Here is a 17,452-nt window from a genome sequence, read left to right on the forward strand (position 1 = left end):
TGCTTCTACTCTGAAACTTCCAAAGTGTCTCTCTATATGGTCTTTGGTCCTATGCTATATAATCTCCTCAGTCTTTTCTAAGCAGTTTTGAAGCAAATATTTTAAATGCTTGAAAATTTTAGTACAAGTACAAGCTTGGTCACCTCCAGCTTACAAGGAGAAAAAGACTATGCACATACCACGTTTTTGCGCCTCCTCTTCATCACTATCACTCTCCTCAGACGATGACGATGATGACGAGGAGGAGGATGAGGAGGAGGAGGAGGATGAGGAGGAGGCTGAAGAACAAGATGAAGATGACGAGGAGCTAGAGCCTGATCGAGAGTGTGAACAAGATGAGGAAGATGAAGAGGATGAAGATGATGACCTGGAAGAACAGGATGATCTATCTGAGTCCGAGTCTGAGTCCGAGCTGGAATCAGATCCTCTTTTGCTGACTCTCTGTTTTTTGGAGGCTGGGTTTGGAGTTAGAGGCTCTGTCCTTGCTGCAACCATGCGCCTGTCTGTTTCAGTCTTCACGCTAGGTTTGTGGTCTGTATTTTGTATTGATGTGCCATTTTTTGGACTCAAAGGTTCAGATTTCATTATTGTTTGTGTCTCCTCTGTAGACATAGATTCCCCTTCAGAAGACTGAGGGTCCTCTTTCAGATTTTCATTTTTAACTTTTGTATCCTCAAGAGCATTCACTTTAGCATCCAGCATTCTTGACTGAGGTGTAAGAGGAGAAGCAGACAATGCCATCTGATATTGATGCAAGAGGGGAGTAGAAGTCCTTGAGAGTGCCACTTTGTTCTGACTATAGCTCCTCTGGGCAGACATAAATGACAGTTCAGGATCACGAAGAATATGATAGTCTGTCCTGCTAACTCCATGTTTAGCAGCTCCAATAAGTAAATCCCTGTCATGAGTCCCACACTCCCACCAGACAGGCAAGTCTGGGTTCGGCTGGCATAGTTTTAGTCGTTCAAACAACTGTGGGTGTCGAAGAGCCTGTTCTCGCACTTTCCTTAGAAGCTCAATGCGATACAAAGTCCGAGAAGCACGCTCCTCTGTAATTGGTTGGATAAAGATGTTTGGGTCTACGAGCTCTGCATCAAAACAAAACAAAGATGAGAATCTGGCAAAAAATCCAAACCACTCCAAATCAGTTCTAGAAGTAAATGGCTTTGACCAGTTAATATCTCTCCCTGTTACAAACTTTCGATTCATATTTCACCTCAGATCTATCCTTATTTTGTTCTCCCCCACTTTTATTTTGGAACACATGAAAGAAATTTCAAGGTACATATTCATAGCAGAAATTAAGAGATAAAACTCTAAAATATATACACTCACCTTCTTTTGAGGGAAGACGACAGACTCTCCTGCACATTGACATAAACGCATACAAGTACTTCTCTAAGCTCTCATCAGTTTTCTTATGTAACCTAGCCATCGCTCTAAATTTGGTCCAATCAAATCGGCCCCTTTCAGGATCAAACACCACTCCAAATGTGGACACAACTCTGTAAAAGTCAGCTTCTTCTCTTCTTGTCCATCTTGATCAGCAAGAAAAAAATTGGAAACAGTAATTTCATTCACTATTTCATGCAACTTGCAATTATTACTTCATCAAGAATATATAAAATATAGAATATAAAACTCCTTTGAATTTTTGTTATAATTGTGTATTAAAAAAAAAAGAATATTTGTGCTCTGCACATACCTTTGCTGTCTTTCAATCTTAGCAGCCATCTTTGGATTTAGAGCAGCTTCTTCATATGGAGGCTGCATCATACTAGTCTGTATTGGGAATGCTGGCTGGATCTGCTGAATCTGTCTATTTTTACTTGTTCGTTGATAAGCTGTTATTAGGCGGCGAAGACGTGTTGTTAAGGCGGACTGAGTGGGCCAATAAATTTTGTCTCCCTCCATCATTTGTCCATCTATATTAAAACAAAATTACACAAACAAATTAATTATTGCTGGTGCCTATGGCTGCACACTAACAACAAGCAATCTAAATATGATTTAGCTAAGAGTCAGGGGAATTAAAAAATTCAAACTAAGGCTGAAATTTAAAGTTTTATGTATATACCTCCATCTGCTATTACCAGATCACCTGGGGATGAAACATCATCCTGTAGAAAAACAAAATTGAACCAAATAAAAAATGTAGCCCCACCAGAGATTTAATTAAAATGCACATCTTGCAGACAATTTACGATTATGACAAAGAACAACAGTAATGTATTTTATATTTTGAACAAATGGTTAAATAAGGCATAGAAAAGAATTACACACCAATTTGTTCCTCTTTCCCTCCCCCTCACTATAAAGATTTGCAGGAAACATGCATAAGCTGTATCAATTTAGAGAAATATTGAAAATATTAAATAATTTGCTCAAAAAAACATTCAAAATGTTGCATTCAGAGTGTGTTAAAAGWATAAAAAATTAGATGCCCACTATACCTCTATGTCATCTTTAAACATTGCTGGGGCTGGTTTATATTCTGGATCTTCTACATCCCTGTTAAAATTTCAAGACATAACAAGCCATTTCAATAACACTGTAAGAAATCCTTACTCTTTTTTCAAATACACAGAACATTTAAATCTAGTTAGATTTACTCTGGTTAATTTTTTATTTGAAAGACGGAAAATATTTCATAGCAGCTGCGGCTTTAACCCTGTCCTTTCCCCCTCCTCTCTTTAAAGTCGCAGTCTCCTTCAAGGAGGTCCTTTATGAGAGAGTTGCCAGCCCTCTCCCTGCTACGTAAAGGCAGTTCTGCCTTGCAGCAGTTAGCAGTGATACTCCAGCTGATCTACTGGGGTCACTGGTTAGCTACACAAGACTGGTATCACGCTGGCGGATCGGCAAAGGAGTTAAAACAGGTCTGCAGTACTCAGCCTCAGGAGGCTTTTGCACTTCAGCATCTAAGTGGCGTTTCTGACCCACCACAAGGTGCAATGGGTGCAATCACTGTAACAACAAGTTGCTACATTTTTTCCTTAACTGTGAAATCCCACACTGCATTGGTTTTGTTACACTCTTCCTAATTCTGCTTGACACACTGCAAGAGTAAAATCAAAGCAGTATTGTTCACATCAATGCCATCAAACTAGTATAAAAAACATTTAAGAGGAAAATAAAGTACAGCATATAAATTCAGTCTAGTTTATTTTAAGGCCTCAAAATATTCATGACTAGTTTGAAGTACTCCTACCCATCCATATAATCGTTTGCTCTCTGCTCAGCAGCAACTGCTTTTTCGTCTGGTTTGCCAACCCTTTCCAAGAAGCACAGTGCTGGATCTGCTCTGATAGTGTTGTACTTTTCATAACCTAAAATGGGGGAGGGGGGGGAAAGGCACAAATTCAACTTTCCAAGGAAGCTATTAAAAAATCCCCACAAAAAACACAAGAGAGTAGGGGGTTGATACTGAGTGGTGGGGAAGTATATAAACAGCCACCTGTATTACTCACCATGTTTAAAAACTCCAATGAGAAGGGATTTATCCGCATCCACGTCCCACCACTCAGCAGGAACTTCCGAGTGATCTGGCTCAGGGACCCAAACATCAATTTCACTAAGGAGAGTCACCAACAGCGCAAGGGTCACTAATGCTCAGAAGGAGAGGTACATTTTTGTCTTTGTACGCTTAAACTTTGCCAACTTCTGGCAGTCTGTGCTTAAGTTTTGTAAACCACAGACTATCTGCTTTTGTGTGTGATAGTATTAGATGGGCTGTTCTTCCATAAATTTTTAGAACAGCTTTCTGAACCAATTTAAACTTTCTATCCACCACAAGTTACTGTAGCAGTGAGTTCAAGAACTTTCAAATGGAAATGCTGCCATTAAAAAAAATAAAATAAAAATCAATGGAAGATGAAGCACTTAACCAAAAGTGTGCACAACAGAGAATACCTCCTGATTAGCATATAAACTATAATAATTTATCTTTTACTCAGTTTTTTAGTTTTAATGATTTTATTTTACATAGCTAGACTAATAAACAGCAATCAAAACTTCCTCATGTACAGTAAGTACAAACTGCTTAGTAAACAAAGAGCAAATAGAAGCATTTTCTCACAGTTTAAGGGTACAGATATTTGGTTGTTATGATTCTTATTTACATCTAGAAAGAATTCTGAATTTTCATTTGATAGTTTACATTTAAAATAAACAAGCAAAAAACCTCTGTATAGTTCACCTGGCATCAATTCCATCAAACACCTTTTGGAATTCATTACCAATGACTTCTTGTTTTAAATAATACAGCATTCTTACTCGAAGCAAGACCCTAAAACAAAAACAAAAACAAAAAAAAACAGAAACAAAAGAACCCCAGATATTAGTACTCTAAAAGCTTTCATTAATTTTTGTGACATTGCAAAGCTTTCCATTGGTTTTCCTAGAACATCACTGTCTTCCCTTAGAAGATAACCTCCAATTCAGGAGGAATTTAAACAACTTTTTTATTGCAACCACTTTTACAAATGATTTTTTTGTAAAAATTCTTTCAAATCCTAGAAAAAGATCAGGGCCAGCAGAACACTCCTCACTTTCTTCATAAAATCCTGTTATTAGCAAACTGCCATCTCCCTTGTCCAGTTTTGAGGATTCTCTTCAAAAGACCGTAGCAGGCTGAGAAAGGAACATCCTCCACACCACCTTTTCATTCCTCCTCCCTCTACAATTCAGCACATGACCTCAGTGGCTTCTCTACGCTTTATCTTGAGTCCAGCTACTGCAGTTGCACAAAATTTTCAGGCAGAGTATGACAAGTTCTGCTACAGAAAACTGATTTAAAAACCAATTTAATCTAAAACAAGCTCATGCCTAGGAGTGAATTTCAACAAGCAAGGAAGCAAGCTCAGCTCCTCAGAAGCCTCGAAACTCTGCCAGGGAAAAAGCAGAAGACTGAGAGGCAACRACTTTGATGCTTACAGTTTCTTCGCTAAGTGTTCTCTTTGCAAACTAAGCATAAACTCTAAGCATTATCTAAGCAAACTTAGCAAACTCTTCAGTCCTTTGGGTGCTACAAGGCTCTCAAAATACGCTAGGAGGATGTCTCTCTAGGTAGGCGCATACACACACACAAACATAATTTTTAATCAGAAATGACCAGAGAATTATCTAAAAACTGAAATAGTTGTTTCACCTCCCAGTATGCAACCCATTTGTCCTAATCAAGCACACATCATCAAAACTTATTTCTGCAGAGTAACACAAGTATTTTAAAGTTTTTTAAGACAATGAGAATTAGAAGAAAAAAGAATCTTTAAAAAAAATTGGAAAACATTCACATTTCAGCTACTGCTTACTTGTTACAATGGTGTTTTATGTGCTTTTTATATCCTTCATCTTGCAATAGGTGTTCTGGATTATATTTTCGAAGCCATTCTGCTTTGTGTATATCAAAAGTACTAGCTTGGGTCTTCACTTTCTTTCCTTTTCTTCCCCTAGGCACAGGGGCTGATAAGCCTATATAATTTAAAATAAAACAGTGACAGCAACAGGTATATATAGATCCCCTGCGATACTTGTAGTTACTATATCCTGTATCAGTACTGTGACCTGCAGYGCAGAAAAAATTCTAGCCTCGCATCATTTCTTTCTCCTTTGTCTCTTAGAGCATCTCTGGAGCACATTTCACCAGCTAAGGACAAAGCAGGAGAGGGGGAGAGAAGGGAGAGTGTTGTCACCTGCTGCGAAACAGAACAGGTTCTTACACCAGCTGAACCAAAAGAAAGCTTACCTAGAGTAYGCCAATCTGTTAGGGTAAGCCACCAAAAAGCAAAGCAAAGCAGAAAGGGCACATTTTCCCCCCATTAACTATCCAGAGTAAATTCCATTTATTTTAAGTAGGACACCTTTGGAGAGAGTTTTCAGCTGTTTTTATCCCAGTATCACAAGTATACGCATGTGAAGCTATTTAATTGCAGAGACACTTAACTTACCAAGGTGATTCTGCAGCTCTCGTGTTTGCCCATCTTCTGTTGGGGTAATGAGATCCCATATAAAACTTTTTATCTTCTCATCCCCTCTGTAGTGAACAAGACAATATGCTAATAGAGCTCGGCAAATTATCTCCACATCCTGTTCATTTAGTTGTCTCTTGAAGCGACCATGCGACAAAATCTCTCTCCATCGACCCCACCTGGTCCAAAGTGAAATACACATCAGCACTTTAAGGTGAAACACTCAGGCAGCCTGTAGATTTATTTTACAAAAAGGAGCTTCTCTGCAAGATTTTCACTTTTCTATTTTTTTTTCCTTCTATTTAAGTTACTGAGTGGAAATGTGAAAGTAACCTTTCAAACAAAATTCTGTGGGTTGCCTGTTTAAAAAACATGGATGACTGTTGCAGGCTTTTAAAACACAATACTGACAGGTACTCATACTGATGTACCAACATAGTCATTTATCTTTTAAGGCAAGAGAGAAAGAAGGCCTAAAATTATATTCACAAATCAACATTTGATTTTAATATGCTTAAACTAACCGGTCAGATTTTCAGTTCCTATTCAAACCTCACAGAAGTGCAAAATGTTTTGCAATTATCAACACCAGGCCCCTTACTGAGCCTTATTTACTTGCAGATTTTTGAGCCTGCCTGCAGCACTACTGAAAACACTGTTCTCTTCTGTAATGAATTTACAGAGACTACTGTAGTGCCAGTGTTAAATGTGCATAATCTCCTTTGAAGAAGGATTTTCTCTTTTCCTTAATGTTTCTTCAAATGGAAATTGTCAGAAAGATTTATATAGGGTGCACAATAAATTCATATGMTAAATAAATTCTATAGATAGATGCCAAGTTAATTTCAAGTTTAATCTAAAACCTAGTAGGTTGACTGACCATACTATACGTTCAGTCCATTTAAACATATTCCTCTTAAAAGACAAAAAGGTTGGGAATTCAGAAGTATAAAAGCATTAAATGGATTTGAAGGAACTCCTTCAGATACAAAACAAAGCAAAATGGAAAGGCTATAAATGCTGTCATTACATGCTTATTTCTACCTAGATACCACAACACATGACAGTATAAACACAATCATATATGCACCTGTATCACATAGCCTGAGACAACCAAGGTAAGTCTTACCACATAAACAAAGACATCTAAAGTTAAATTATATTCATGTGATTAGCAGTACCTATGTATTTTATTATGCCTTACATCTTTTGCAATAACTAACAAACCTTAATGCTTAGGATCACATCAAATGGATATAATATGAAAGTAAACTTATTTACACACACACACACACACACACACTCTACTTGGTCAGGATCTGTATTCATCTTTGCCAAGATAGTTAAAATTTATTCCATAAACAAAATACAGTACTTAGAAAAACACTTTTGTAAGCTTCCAAGAATGAAGTAGGATGTATACCCTACCCATAGACCAGTAAGTTTTTTTCCACCCGAAAGCACTCTGTTCTTCCATATCCATTGGAGCGGTCACAAGGCCTGCGGAGTTTTGGTTTATCATCGCCCTCACTCTCCACTTCAGACAATTCAGCCAGCTCATCTTTTGTAGCACTGAATGGCCGTGTTTGTTTCCTAATTCTTGGGGTATCTATAACCAGGCTGTTCTGCAAAATTTCAAACAAAACTTATCAAAAATAGCTGGTAAGTTTTTCTTAAACAGGTGGCTTTAGTTGAGATAGAAAATGTTCTTTCCAATTTCATTAATAGATACTTTACAAAGAACATCACAGAAAATACATGAAAAGCAAGTGTAGTATTTTGTGGTGTTTAAGGCAACAAAAACTGAGTTTCATATCATGATGCCAATATATTAGTTATAACCAATACTGAAATCTCATTTATTTGCACTGAAAACTTGCACAGACTCCTGCATGGTCTCTGCCAGTAAAAAGGGGCCATGAAACCTTTTTAGAACTGACTGCATAGGAATTTCTTAAAGTACAGGATACATCTTTCAGTAAGGTAAAACTGCCATTATAACTCTCAGGCAGCTATCTTGCAGATTCTAGCATAGGATTTACAGCCAGAGAAACAAAGCAATCGGAACAATTATACAATTCCAACCATTTCTAGGTCTTAAACCAAAAACAACCCCAAAACCAAACAAAAAGCCACAACCAAACAAACAAAACCCCACCACCAAACTCTTTTGGGACATTAGGGAGCTAAAAAATACTAAAGCAATCTTGATTACCCATGCACAGACTAACCAGCACAATTAAAAATAAAGGAGTAAAATACCCCCCCCCCAGTCTGATTAGTCAAAATGTTAATCCAAAAAGCACCAAAAATCCTTCACTGTTATTCCACAATTCAACAATAAGCACATACTTAAAAGAACATGCATTATAAAAGAGAGATACTTACTCTACCACTGATGGCTTCAATATCTATTTCTGCTTTTTTGGCCCATTTCTGCCAGAAGTTGGGATCATCTAATGAAATATCAGTCCTGTTTCCAGATGCAACAAAACTAGCCTGTATTGGGGGGGGAAAAAAAAAAAAAAAGATTTTACCAACATCGTAGATGAACAGTTAGTACAGTTTGAACATCTGCTGCTACGACTACATAGTCTTATCCCATCACAATATCCCAAACAGTTGTTAAGCCTTTAGAAGTTACCTACAGTGCAAAGTAACTCAAAATATTTCCTCCCTCTTAAAGTCAGATCCATAAGATATCAGAAAAATCTAATGAACTTCTTTGCACCATCAGGAGGGAAGAACATGAAGCTGCAAGATTCTTCTGCCTCTAAGTCTCAATCTATGTTACTCGAATGAAAGAAAACGGAATCCTTTGAAGAGGCTCATCAGCATTTGAGGATTTCATTGCATGCAAAAGTATTCGCTTGAGCGAAATTTCAAAGGAGTGTTTAAACTACCAACAATCAAAGCTTGGGAGCATGGAATAAGCTTAATTTCAGAAAGTATTAAGAAAAAAAAAGATACACTGCTTTTGGGGAAAAAAGTAAACAAACAAAATTCTAGCTCTTCTGTTAAAAAAAGATGATGATGCTTCCTATTTCTTCATAAGGAGCCTACTTTTTACTTAACAAAAGATCCTAAATAACTATATGCATTATTTATAAATATTCATTTATATTCTTAAAAGCTTTCCTTCTGCTTTGCTTGTTTTTTAAATTGTCACAACTGCATTAGTGAAAGACCCATGTTGCACAGTCTTGGTTATATTGTTTGAGAAATTAGCTGTTTTTTCATGTTTTTTTTTTTTTTTAGTTACCCATCACAAATTAAAAACAGATTTCAGCCAATTTTATTCTGCACATAATCAATTACTCTGAAGACCTTTTATTCTTACAATTTCTTTATTTCTCCTCCTATATTTTAGAAACATTCTTATTCTGCTCTTCCAATTCTTACCAGAAAAGTGYAGAGTTCAAATCATATCCTAAGTATAGGTATTTTTAGATTCAATCTGACAATTTTTAATCTTATTAAAAAATTATTAGCTTACATTTTTTCCCCTGTGCTTAATATATCTSAATGAACATATAAACAAAACAATGTTTTAATATTCTTGGTTACTGCAGTCCACTATACCACACCTATCACTTGATTTTGCTCAAGCATGTCCCTTGGGTCTGCCATTTACTCAATGTGAATGTGCAAATCATAGACTTTGCTATATGCACGTCTACATACGGTTTTAAATATAAGAACACAAAAAATGCACCTCATAGACATAACTACTGTTTTGTTTCTTTTTAAAGTATAAGCTTTGTAACATTCTTCAACTAAATTTAAAACTCTGTACGGTCAAAGAACAACTTGCTGCTTCTGCACCTTGGCAAATGTGGAGCCCCTTCCTTCTGATTCAATTGTGATAGTTTTAGTACGACGTAGCAAAATTTGGTCAATGTCTTCCTCACAGAATTTAGATCCTTCATCTTCTTCATCCATAATGGCACCATATGCCCCTCTTCGAAGCAAATCTTCTATTTCTTTCTTAGAGAGTTGTTGGATCTGAGCAAATAAAATAGATTTAAAAATAAAGTCTAGGGAAAAAAATCCCCCAAAGCCTTTTTTATTTCTTCTTTCCCTTCTACAACCTAACTATGCCTTTTAATTTATAAACTTAAAATCTAGGTTAATAAAAGCACTAAGATAAAAGTCTAATTGACTATTGAAATAATGTTATATGGTTACTGTGTTGATTTTTTGCAAGTACCTTTCTTTAGTCATGGCTATTATCAATGCAGTGATGAACATAAGTTTAAAAAAATTACCTTTTATTACCACGCATACATCTGATCTTATATTAAAGTAATACAATTCAGGAGATGCAACAAGTCAAAGAGAAACTTTTCTCCCTGTGTTAGCTTTGAAATTATCTACCCTGGACCTTATGAGGTAACAAATAACAAAAATTTTATCAGAAAACTTATCAGAAAATGTGACTATATTTGATAATTATGCCAATTATCATTAACCCACATCACAAAACATAACAGATGCAAGCAATAGAAAAAAAACGGTAACTTCTATAAATTAAAACAGTTCCCACAGGATTACAAAAGCAAAAGGATAATTATTTCAAGAAACAAATTTACATACACCACCAACGCTGTTTTCTCTTCCACTCATACTCTGTAAGACAGCCTTATCCAGTCCCAATTTCAGACTTGCTCTGTCAAACATCTCTCTCTCATACGAATTACGGGTTATCAATCTGTAGACCTTCACTGCTTTGTTCTGACCAATCCTGTGACAACGGGCTTGAGCCTTTTGAAAGAATGGAGAACAAAAATGAAAATTTAGACTTTTGTCTAGAAACAAGATAAGACTAAGAAATTTGTTCTACTGTAGCATAAATCTTAAACAACAGCATAAACTTGAAAGGAAGTCAGTTCACATTTACTTAAATGGAAACTATCAGATATCTTTCACGCCATAAACACTTCTGTAAGAATAGTAACAGGTAAAATGCAGGTGGGATGATCTGTGCTGAATGCTGCTAAATGGTATTTCTCCAACAAAAACACTGCATAAAAAAGACACACTAAGCCACAATTTGTCAGATCTCCAAATACAAACACTAAAGAAGTTGTGACTTCAAACTGGATTCTACTTCAGTGTCTAATTCCTAAATTTGACTAATTCATTGTTTGATTCTACAAATTACTGCTTTTCTATAGATTATGTATGTATTATATAAAAATGTATTAGTTTCAACCTCAATCTCTTATATTTGGTTTTAATAAGTAATGAGAAATATCTTCATTTATACATTACTCTCTCATCTATTTGCATACACAAATAAACATTTTCTTACATAAACCCACATGGTAATATCTTTCCTTTAGCTTTCTAGATTTTTATTACAGTTGAATCTTAGTGGTCAAGGATGGCAGTAGGAGCATACAGCCTGTATAAAGTAAAAATACAGGTAATACAAAGTTCTATAAAAAGCCTATTTTATGTGCTAACTGGACCTTCTGAGTTTCTGGTCAGGTATCACAGTAGCAACACCTAACTAAACTACATCTCAATGTCTATATTTCTTAAAACGAAGGGGAGGCTTTCCCCTCTGCATTTCTTACACAAAGCAGTTTTGATTATATAGCTTTGTATTTACTTCAGGCTTACAGGACAAACCTATATCCCAGCTCCCTTCTGCCTCTCATCACCTTTTCTCAAATATTTACACCTAGATATTTCGCTGCAAAGATAAATAACACCCATAGCTAGTAATATTTACTAGTTCAATTGCATTTACTCACTTGGRACAGTTTCTGAAGTCACTCCGATCTAAAACTATGGAGTAACTGTACCTTAACACGGGACCAAATTCTTCCCTAGTTAAATAATTTTTAATTGAACAGCCCTACTTTTGTGAACTGTACAGTCAGTATATGTAAAATCTGACTCCCCAGTGTTGTTTCATGTTTCCTGATGGCTTCAAAATCTTAAGGTTTTTATAAATTCACAGATTTGGTTGCATTTAGCTGCAGTAAACTGTTGCATTTAAAGAGAAATCAATCTGAAAGACAAAGTTGAAAAAAGATGGAACCTAGATGACTTCTACTTAGAAAGTATCCATCAATAAACTTTAAACATACACTTCAAAAAAGAAAACCCTGAACATGTTGAAATCATGCATGTTCAAAACAGAGACAGTATTCAAAGTGAGCAAATTTATATTGACTAGGTTTGTTTGCCTGCTTAGGCCTCAATATTCCGCTCACCAAAAAAAAAAAAAAAAAAAGAATTACCTGCAGATCATTTTGAGGATTCCAGTCAGAATCAAAAATTATACAGGTATCTGCTGCTGTCAGATTAATGCCCAAGCCACCAGCTCTGGTGCAGAGGAGGAAGACAAACCGATCCGAATCGGGTTTGCTAAACCGGTCAATGGCAGCTTGTCTCAGATTCCCTCTTACTCGTCCATCAATTCGTTCATATAAGTATCTGCACATTGTCACGTATACACACAGCACACACAGACACACACAAAAATCATTACAAAACTGTTTATAATGTAAAGAGAAATTACAATAGGTCTCTTGCCTGCGTATTTATTCTTTACAATCAATAAAAATGACATAAACAACTTTGATTTCTGCTTATCAGTGAGGAACATAACCAGAAATCAAGATTGACCTCTCATATTGGTAGTAGTAAAATGTGGGTAACATCAGCAAGTCCTAACATGGACATTTTAAGACAAATTCTTCTGAAAAGCAGAATTATTATTCTGACTGATTAGCCTGATTATACGTACCAGGGAACATGCATTACCACGGCATTTAGTTGTATTAAAACACACCACAAACTGAAGTCCAATGCAGATATTTAAAAGATTTTCATGTGCTGTTCTGGATCACTGCCTCAGGTGACAGACGCCTGGCGGCGTACTGCTGCAGCGCATGCCAAAGGCCCGAACCTCGTGGGGGTAACTGCCGAAGCAGCACACAGCAGCACCCAGTGAGCCRTCACTGCATGAACTGCGTATTCTTTCTGCCAGGACCAAGAGAGATCCAACAAAAATGACTTCACAGCACCTCTAACACTGTCTTGGTCTTTATCAAGGCTCAAGGAACTTCTGATCTACTATAGTAAAACTGGCAAAATTAGAAGACCAAAGTTCAACTGTCACTTCCTTCGTTACCTTTGATAATTACAAAGACTCCTATGAAGCTTCTGAAATCCAGATAAATGTCTCGGCCCTGCTTAAAAAAGGAGCAAAAGACTTCTGCATGCTGCAAAGGGAAGAAGATGCTGACTGTATATTTACTAGTCAAAAAGCTTCACAACCATTTTTCTTCTAATCAGCCATAAAACGGCACAGGACCACAGGCAGTTTGGCAGGCGGCTGTCCCCTAGAGTTAGGGGCTCTGCTGAGTATTACCTCTAACCCTGTGGGCACTCCAACAGTTCTAACCAAAGGGCAGCATAAAGCAAATTTTAACTTCTGTGGATTTCAAAAGATTTTACCTGTAGCAGTGATGTACTAGTCTAGTTGTTACAACCTTACAGAATAAGGAATATTTTCATATTGAATTATATGTACTACTATGAAGACAGAATCAGTCAGTGCATTAAAATCCACATATACAAAACACAAAATGTTGAGCTTTCAGTTCAAATTAATAACTTCACATAACAAAAAAGTATAAAAGTTAAATAAAATGATAATAAAAGAGATGTTAATATAATCTGCAAATGATTTCCAATACACATTCCAGTATCCATTGCACGAAGGCACTACATTTATTACTAAGGTTTTTTTTTTTAAGTTAATTCTGTATTACTAGACTGTTCACTGACAAGTATATGCTTTAAAGCAGTATCTACAAGCCAACAACTGAACTATTAAAACAATCAAACCAGAACTTTTTATAGTTTTACAGACTAACATAGCAACTACTGATTTTTAACTGAGTTTAAGGTTAGATGCTAAGGCTTTATGCACAGTATTTAGTCACGTGCTTAAATAAGCGCTTAGTTTCCCTTGGGTCAACAGTATGATCAAACAGTGCTATTATATGTTACAGCAAAAGCCAGTCTAAGGAATGGTTTTATGGCTGGCAGTAAAATCCTGCAAAATTCAAAACAGTAGTAATTTAGGCAAAATAGGAAGTGAAAATTTTGCTTTTAAGAGTGGCCTAAATTACCTTACTGTAGCCACATATCTATTGTTACACTAATATAGAAAATAAAGCTCCAGTTATTAAACATTATGTACCTATATTTTGTCGGGAGTAAGGAGCTATACTTCCCATAGAAGTATCTGGTCCAAGTTCAACACAACGTAAATAAAGCATGCATTACATGCTTCCTGGGGTTTAGACAAGCAACGTTGAGCTTGAACTTACATGGTTTCTGATAGGCAATGTGTAAGCAGTACATACATACAAGAACGTTTAATGGAAAAAGCAACAAACTGAAGGCACACGGTTTACCCAATAACCTTTCTTCAGATGCTCTCTAAAGTTTTTCTGTCACTGAATAATTGATAACATATCACAAAGCATAAGAAGTTACAAAGTAATTGGAACAACAACAAAAAAATGTTTCCTATCTTTGGTATGCTGTAATCATTAATCCTGCACTAAACATCTAAAGATATGCCCATTGAGAATAACACACTATGAAGACAAAATATGCAATACCTTACCTTTTATGTATAAGGTAATCCTCCAAAATATCAAGACAGCGCACCATCTGAGAGAAGATAAGCACCTTGTGGCCTCCTGCTTTCATTTTTGGAAGAAGCTTATCAATAAGWACCAATTTACCAGCAGACTGGATCATTGCTTGTAGATGGAAGTCAGGAGCACTTGGGCTATAAGTTTCTTTAAACTCTCCAAGGATTTTCTCTTCAGCACCTATCAAAGAATATCTGTCAGTATCCGTACATATATGCACACAAATACCTTCATATATACACAAGATAAGTCTCAAAATAAACAGTTTATTTGTTTGTAACTTTTTAAATGTGGGCAAGCATTTGTCTTCCATCCATAAATTGTTAATTATTCAATTGTTTGACTGTTTACTTAAATCCAAACTTTGCCCTCTTTTCCTGTACTTACTAAATGGGTTCCACAGTTAAACAAAAGCATAAGTAGCAAAAATAAAGGCCACAGAAGACACTTTCAATGACTTGTGACTGTGTCTTATTGTGATGGAATTGGGTGATGGTGACAAGGACAGCTGCACCCCCAAAAATCTGTGACATTGATGACTCAGTCAGGGTCAGGTTTGTTTTTTTGTCAAAGTCCAGAATGCCCTTAGTAATACTCCAATATTGCAATGCAAATTTAACAGATTTAATTGTGTATTGTGCCTTTTTTTGACTTAGCATTCAAGAGCAGGACTCARTGTTCAAGATGTAGTTATATTAATCACTATTAATTTCAAATATTATTATGAATAAGAAAATGATTTAACTAAAATTGGAAAAAAAACCCTACAGCATGGATAACAGGTACACAGTTTCGAGAAAATGGAATTGTCAGGAAGATAAGGCCATAGCCCTCAAGCTAAAGGAAGTCTGAGTATAGTCATTTAAAAACATGGCACAAATAGCGCTGAAATAACATTGCTTTCAACTCAGACCTAGCTTGTGGTTACTTATTTGAGGGGGGAGGGAGGAAGAAGTACTAATTTAGTAAAAGACAGTGCTTGTACTCTAAATATCCCCCATGAGCCACTGTCGGAGACAGAACAAAGTTCCAGGTGGATTTAAAGTCCAACAAGAACAGTTGTTTCTATGCTCTTAGAAAACAATAGACAGCTATGCAATTGGGGTCAATACAGAAATCTTATGACTTTAAGCAGAAGAACATAGAAAAATATCCAAAATTAGTTAAATCTCCCAAAATTACAAAACCAAGAATGTAACTTATTTTAAAAGTGTTGTTTAAAAAACAAAGAAAAATACTGCAAGCCCTTTTATCACTGTGTAAGTCTTAACAGCAAGAAGCAGTATTTTCAAGAAGCAGTATTTTCAAGAAGCAGTATTTTCAAGAAGCAGTATTTTCAAGAAGCAGTATTTTCAAGAAGCAGTATTTTCAAAACCTTAAGTCCTGCTATGATTGAAATGATAGCAAAATTTTAAGTGATTTAGGAGTTTATTTTCTTGCAAGTAGGAAAAAAATATCCAAGTAAGTTATATATAAATGAAAAAGCAATGAACACTGACATAGATCATATTATTGTCTGCAAGATGCATTAATTTTAGAAGTTAGTTCTAGAAGATTTTTTCATACTGCTTTTAAAGAGATGCAACTTTTCCAAAGAGCAATTATCTCATGGAAATTTTTTCTTTTCTAAATGTTCTGTGAAATTACATGAAATAAGAAGTTCACACTTCAAGCCTTATATAATATGCAACTGCCTCACAAGTTTGCTTTACATCCGTCAAAAAACGTTTCTGCCTAATTCAATACTCGGAAAGTCTGATCACAGTGCAACATATTTCAAATAGAAGTTCTTGCATACTTTAAAAAGAAGTACAAAAGTACTTTAAAGAGGTCTTAATTTATCATGCATTTACCTTTGATGAGATAAGGGTGATTACAACACTTTCTGAGTTCCATCATAGTGTTAACTAGATTGGGTACATTTGCTTGCCCTGCTCCTTTGGATAAGAAAGCAAAATTCTTCTCCAAAATTGCTCGATAATATTTCTTTTGAATATTAGTTAGTTCTACTTCAATTATAGTTTCCTCTTTAGGAGCCAACTTTTTTTCTACATCTTCCTTTAATCGTCTGAGCATCATGGGTTTCAGGATGGCTTGTAGTTTCTGAACCTGAATGAACCACAACAATTAGTTGGAATACACATAGAAGTAACAGCATAGCGTAATTCAAAAGTTTTAAAATCCACATCACTGTTAATTCTACATTTGTATGAAATATTTTCCAGAAAAGATATAATTTTGTTTTTAACCTCTAATTATCAAAGAGATTTTTGATGCACTCCAATAACGCAAAAAGGAATATCTTTTTGACATTTGTTAGCAAAGACCCTGGTTACAAAACCAGAAGATTTCAATTACTGTTATTCTCTTACTTGACATATTCACAAAACTGATCCAAAAAAGTAAAAATAATTCTTCAGCGTGAACTGAGATTCTGTAACTTATATCTCTTTAAATTTATCAGAGTACTTTTCCAAGTAAAATCAAGCTCTAAATATATTTCTAATAAAAAAAAAGAGATTTGAGAAATACTTGAACATTGTGTTTTTTCTTCAGAACATCCCAAAGATGATGCCTTGACTTGTTTAGTAATCTGAAAATGTTATTACATTTTTAACTGTTTTCTACCATCTGCATGGATTAGAGAAATTAAATAGATGACAAAAGAACTCATAAGTGATAGATCAAGGGGAAAAAAGGGCACTAGAGTTTAGTTACCTAAGTTATTCAAAACAAAAATTATTCCTCAGGTAAATCACTTCTAAATACTGGAACACAAAAGAAACTTTTATCACA

At 35.6% G+C, this 17,452-nt stretch overlaps 1 protein-coding gene across 9 annotated transcripts in view; it reads right to left on the reverse strand.

Annotated features, from left to right (window-relative positions):
* Nucleotides 1-17,452, reverse strand: part of CHD9 (chromodomain helicase DNA binding protein 9) — a 103,696-nt gene that overhangs the window by 14,911 nt on the left and 71,333 nt on the right. For all 9 annotated transcript variants that reach the window (XM_026068751.1, XM_026068750.1, XM_026068749.1 and 6 more), the window contains 17 exons: nt 16,510-16,765; nt 14,626-14,836; nt 12,221-12,416; nt 10,563-10,730; nt 9,792-9,971; nt 8,355-8,465; nt 7,395-7,591; nt 5,946-6,145; nt 5,310-5,469; nt 4,196-4,285; nt 3,468-3,571; nt 3,209-3,326; nt 2,454-2,511; nt 2,078-2,120; nt 1,706-1,925; nt 1,336-1,538; nt 180-1,088 (listed from right to left, as the gene is read on the reverse strand). In XM_026068751.1, coding sequence (XP_025924536.1) covers nt 180-1,088; nt 1,336-1,538; nt 1,706-1,925; nt 2,078-2,120; nt 2,454-2,511; nt 3,209-3,326; nt 3,468-3,571; nt 4,196-4,285; nt 5,310-5,469; nt 5,946-6,145; nt 7,395-7,591; nt 8,355-8,465; nt 9,792-9,971; nt 10,563-10,730; nt 12,221-12,416; nt 14,626-14,836; nt 16,510-16,765 — 3,424 coding nt within the window. The remainder of the gene's footprint in view (nt 1-179; nt 1,089-1,335; nt 1,539-1,705; nt 1,926-2,077; nt 2,121-2,453; nt 2,512-3,208; nt 3,327-3,467; nt 3,572-4,195; nt 4,286-5,309; nt 5,470-5,945; nt 6,146-7,394; nt 7,592-8,354; nt 8,466-9,791; nt 9,972-10,562; nt 10,731-12,220; nt 12,417-14,625; nt 14,837-16,509; nt 16,766-17,452) is intronic.

Source organism: Apteryx rowi, unplaced genomic scaffold (assembly GCF_003343035.1).
Source record: "Apteryx rowi isolate R43461 unplaced genomic scaffold, aptRow1 scaffold_28, whole genome shotgun sequence".
NCBI classification, from domain to species: domain Eukaryota; kingdom Metazoa; phylum Chordata; class Aves; order Apterygiformes; family Apterygidae; genus Apteryx; species Apteryx rowi.